The sequence below is a fragment of the Artemia franciscana genome, unplaced genomic scaffold (genome assembly GCF_032884065.1).
Source record: "Artemia franciscana unplaced genomic scaffold, ASM3288406v1 Scaffold_2045, whole genome shotgun sequence".
In the NCBI taxonomy this organism is placed as follows: domain Eukaryota; kingdom Metazoa; phylum Arthropoda; class Branchiopoda; order Anostraca; family Artemiidae; genus Artemia; species Artemia franciscana.
Genome location: NW_027063086.1, coordinates 10,753 through 15,997, shown reverse-complemented (window position 1 = coordinate 15,997; position 5,245 = coordinate 10,753). Strand labels below are relative to the sequence as shown.

General features: G+C 37.8%; 1 protein-coding gene across 1 annotated transcript; it reads right to left on the bottom strand.

Moving 5' to 3' along the window:
- Positions 1-639: 639 nt before the first annotated feature.
- On the bottom strand, positions 640-1,773 carry LOC136042798 (craniofacial development protein 2-like). The gene has a single exon (XM_065727740.1). It carries the CDS (start codon positions 1,771-1,773, stop codon positions 640-642), a length of 1,134 nt encoding a protein of 377 aa, XP_065583812.1.
- Positions 1,774-5,245: the final 3,472 nt, after the last annotated feature.

The window sequence follows — 5,245 nt, the reverse complement described above, 5'->3', positions numbered from 1 at the left end:
ATAATAGTGTCAAGCAGCTGCTGCAACCGTTCTTTAGACTCTTCGAGAAGGACAACTTCGTCCGCGAAGTCCAGATCAAACAGTTGTTTGTTGCTTACTTTTACCCCGTAGCCCGATGCGAATCTCAGGGCATAATCCATTATAATTATAAAGAGCATGGGGGAAAGTACACATCCTTGACGAACACCAGACATGATCTTGAAAAATCTGGTTGTACCGTTTTCAGTCTTTACGCAACATTCCGATTCTTCACAAAGCGCTATAATCATATCTACTATTTCCTCGGGAATGTCGTAGTATTCAAAACCCTCCACAAGCAATCTCTGTCAACTGAGTCAAATGCCTTTTCAAAGTCAATGAATAGGAGGTAGAGCTTCTTGTTCCATTCTTTTGATTCTTCGACAAGCATTCTCAGTACAAATATTAGATCAGAACAGGATCTCCCAGTCCTGAAACCATGCTGCTCTTCTCATAGAGTTGCGTCTAGTGCTTTCCGCAGACGCTGCAAAATGATGAAGGCTAATAGTTTGGATGAGACAGGGAGAAGATTGATGCCTCTCCAGTTATGGCAGTTCATCAAGTCTCCCTTTTTGAAGAGGTTGACTATAATGCCTCTGCTCCAATCTCTTGGGACCTTCACTAAGGTCCATATTTTGGTGAAGAGAACTGTCTCTTGTCCTTTCTTGCACTCTTTTTTACCTCTTTATCTTTTTCTTTGTATAATTGTTTTGTTGCCAGCTCTGAACACCTTGTAGTATCTATGAGCATGGCTTGCTTAAGTGCCTTTCGTTCGTCAATCAGTTTCCATGTTATGTCAGAGATCCACCTTTCCTTTGGTTTCTTTCGGAAACCTAGCTTTTCTGCGGCAATCGTCGTGTATGCACTTTTTATTTTCTCCCATTTCTCTTCGACACTTTCTGAGTCATTTGCCTCAACAGGCAAGACATCAAATTTGTTCCATACAGAGATACAGAAATCTCTGCGGATTTTTTGATCCTGTAGCTTGTCCGTGTCATACAGTTTCTTCAGATCTTGCTGTGTCTTTTTTTGGGCACGTAGTTTGATCTGTAAGTGGGCGATCATGAGCATGTGATCCGACTGGGCGTCTGCTCCTCTATACCCACGCATGTCCAACAGGCTTGTAAGCCACCTTCTGGCGATCAGGAAATGGTCAATCTGGTTTCGCGTTGAACCGTCTGGAGATGTCCATGTGTACTTGTGCACATTTTTATGCTCAAAGAGTGTCCCACCAACGACAAGGTCATTACTTAGCGCGAAGTCTACTAGTAATGCACCATTTTCGTTAATCTGGCCAAGTCCATGCAGTCCTTGGACTTCCGGACAGTACTTGCGATCGGCTCCTACTTTGGCATTCAGATCACCAACAACACATAGAACATCATGTTTGGGGATGTCTTTGGTGACAGCTTGCAAGGTTTCGTAGAAGCTATCTTTGACATAATCATCCGCCTCATTGGTAGGAGCGTAGCATACAATGACAGAAAGCTTAGTGTGTGTTGTAGCAAATCGTGCAAACAAGATCCTTTCGTTTATTGGAGTCCATTTCAGCATTGTTCGGTATGCTGCAGGGGACATCATAAGTCCTACACCTGCCTGATGATGGTTGTCCTCTCCGCTATATAACAGTACATATCCATGATCTATTGTTTCTTGGCCTACACCTTTCCAACGTATTTCACTTAGGGCTAGTATGTCAATATTATATTGCTTCATCTCTCTGAGAACTTGCTCAGTTTTTGATAACTGACTCATAGTTCTCACGTTCCAGAAGCCAATTTTTGTTGGTTGTTTCGCAGTCAATAATCGTGTCCGGGGGCGTGCTGGGTTCGTTATCAGGGGGGAAGATAATTCATCCGAGGCATTTATCGACGTTTCCGTTGCTGGGGCGTTTTTACAGGGACAGGTAGCAAACCTGTCGCCCAACCCTCCTCCTTCATCCTGGCTTGGGACAGGCTGGCATTATCCATGACAATGACAGGCGGAGTTCTTGGTCATAACAGTTCTTTATCTCTCAATTAACCCTGCGAGAAATATTCTGTATAAATGTAATTAGTAAATTATTCATAAGAAATAGCCAATACAATTTGCATGCCAATAGATAATTAGACAGATGCTATTTGGCTTACTTAATTTATTTTTAATTTTTTGCTGAACTTAATCATCTAGATTCATGCTAGCATTTAAAATAAGTATGCTTGCTAGTGCGTAAGTTGAGGCTTAATTCTGAGTTTAGTTTCTTTATCCAAACTCTTCAGCCTTTATTTTATTTCTTGGTAGCCTTTTCAGTTTGATTTGTAGTGTATAATGAGTCTTCTAAGATTTATTTTCATTACAAAAAAGGGTACAAAATACTTATGTTATGGTAAAACGGACAAAAATAACAACAAAACTGTAACACTTCTATCGCTATTTTTCCATATGTTTGTGTAAATTGAATTTTACTGATACCTGGAAGTGAGGGGCTTATTGAGGAAGAAAAAGTCTTCCCTATTCGTGCCATCTTCGTGAAAGGGTGATATTTGTTGCCAGGCAACTATCTTCGGGATAAAAATCAACATCTTCATCGTCATTATCATTTGGACCCTTCATTCTATCGATACTAGTAGTAGACCCATGTTTATCTCCTGATTCGCTCCAGTTTTTGAAAATTTCGAATAAGGAGGCCCGACATTTAGGATAGTGAAGTCCACATGTTTTTGCGGTTGTATTTGCAGCTCGACCTAATTCTTCTGCCTCAACATAATTATGCAAGAAGTCTCGAATTCCACGCTTTGGCCTGAAATGAATTTATACTTAGCTGATTATGCCATCAGTAAAAAAAATAACTAAAAAGGTATATTAAAGTTCATTGGCCCTTAAATTATATTATTAATTATATGCACAGAGGTTGACATCAACAAAAATTTTTCCAGATTTTTGAAGCAAAAAAAGGAATTAATTGAATTAAAATTTAATAGTTGTGGGTATCAAGTCATGGCTAATTGCAGAATAAGCCAAGACAGATAGTCCAATTGATTGAGAAGAAAGACCTGACATTAATTTCCCCCCTTCATTGCCGACTTTACCATCTCCCACTTATGCTACACCTGTCATGTCACTCCACAATGCCGAACTAGTCAATCTGTTGGAGGTTCTACCAGAGGATTCACTGTTCATCGCGCTCGGTTTGGTAAATATATTGGAAAATTATCCAATATATTTGGTCTTAGGCAGGTTGTACGAAGAATTCAGAATTAATTTGAATTGCATATAGATGTAGGTAAAACATTTATCGTTGGCAATATTCAATGCATCCTTTTGAACAGCATTATATACTCTTCTTTAATTTTCAGGTGAAAGCAGAACTTTGAAACTACGTTGTCATTTAACATAAGATAATGAAACAAGGAACATATCGTAATCAAAAACAGGTGCACAGAGGTTGACATCAACAAAAAAAAATTTCAGATTTCTGAAGCAAATAATACAACGATTATCGATGGTTCGATCACCGTTTACGTTGAATGAAGCTGAAGCAAAACAGGAGTTTATGTTTCAATTCCGTTAGTGGAGCTATGTAGGGAGCGATTGATGTCTTAAAAAAGGCAAACCAATTCATTTGAAAATTGTGGAGATGGTAACATGTGTCAGCCAAACAAGCAGTAACCTATCAACGAATTATCTTTTTTTGCTCTTTTCTCTGGAAAAAAGGCTCCATGGTGAACACATACAACATTGAAAGACTCCAATGATTTGTAATTAACTCTTGTGTAGTCTACGGTATCTTTAAAGATTTTTACTGGGTTATATACCAAATTTGCTAGTGTTAAATATTTTTGGTTTTGATAAATTTTCATTTCTTCAAACATTTTTTAATGGCCTTTGCTCTTGCTTCTCAGATTATTCTTGTCTCATTTGATTGTCCAGGTTGTGGATTTTAAGCAATTGTGAAATATAGTTTTTTTGGGCTGTTTTCTTGGTTTTGTAACGTTTGATGGTTAAGGTGACTGAATAAAAATTTACTGTTGTTTCAACGAATAATCATTCATAACCAATGTAAATTCTCGTTATTTTGGGTCTTCCGCTTGGCAAATTTTTTATACTTATGAAACTATACTTATGACGTACTGTTGATAAATAACACATACATTAATCAATGCTTGACCCAGTTTTATGCCATGAATAACGTAATTGAAATCTATATCTATAGATATAAAAATAAGTTGTCTGTGTGTCGAGTGACGTCATGTCATCAGGTCGTTATGTCGTCATTATGACGATGACGTCATTAAAGGTATTTAAGACATTCGTTCACAGAAAAATGTTAAATTGTAAAATGACTGAAGAACCTACAATGTCAACAGCCGAGGAAGCTGCTCAAAGAGTCTATGCCAAAAAACTTGCTGCTGATAGAGAAAGTAAGAAAAGAAAGCGTGCCGAGGAATCACAAGAGCAACGCGAAACCAGACTTGCTGCTAAAAGAGAAAGTGAAAAAAGAAGGCTAAAAGTATTTAAGAAAATCGTTTAAAGACAAATTTTTAATTGTAAGAAGATCGTGGACGGAAAAATGTTTAATTGTAAAATGACTGAAGAACCTACAATGGCAACAGCCGAGGAAGCTGCTCAAAGAGTTTATTCCAAAACACTTGCGGCTGATAGAGAAAGTAAGAAAAGAAAGCGTACTGAGGAATCATAAGAACAGCAAGAAAACAGGCTTGCGGCTAAAGAACGCAAAACCACGCAGTTATATGAAAATCCACCTGGACAAGCAAGAGTCAAAACATATCAAAACTGAAAATGATAGCGATGATGATAAGGTCATCAATGCCTACCAAATTTTAGTTAAAAAAAACAAAGGTTCCGCGATATGTATTTCATAGTGACGCTGAAAAATAAAGAAGAAAAAGAAAACTGAAAAAAGAAAAAAGGTAAAAAAGTAAAAAAAACTAAAAAGAAAAAACACGCAAAAAGAAATTACAGACCGGGACACAAATGACAACCGGGACAGAGGGAATATAAATGACGACCGGGACACTCAAAGAGAATTTACAGACTGGGATACCGGGACAAAGAGAATATAAATGACGACCAGGACACAGGTATTTAAGAATATCGTTCAAAGACAAATTTTAATTGTAAGAAGATGATTGAAAGAGAAATTTCTAATTGTAAAATGACTGAAGAACCTACAATTGCAACACCCGAGGAAGCTGCTCAATTCGAATGTATTCAAGCCGAAGTAGCT

Coding starts and splice junctions, on each gene's coding strand:
- LOC136042798 (XM_065727740.1), bottom strand. CDS start 1,773: ATGAGTCAGTTATCAAAAACTGAGCAAGTTCTCAGAGAGATGAAGCAA.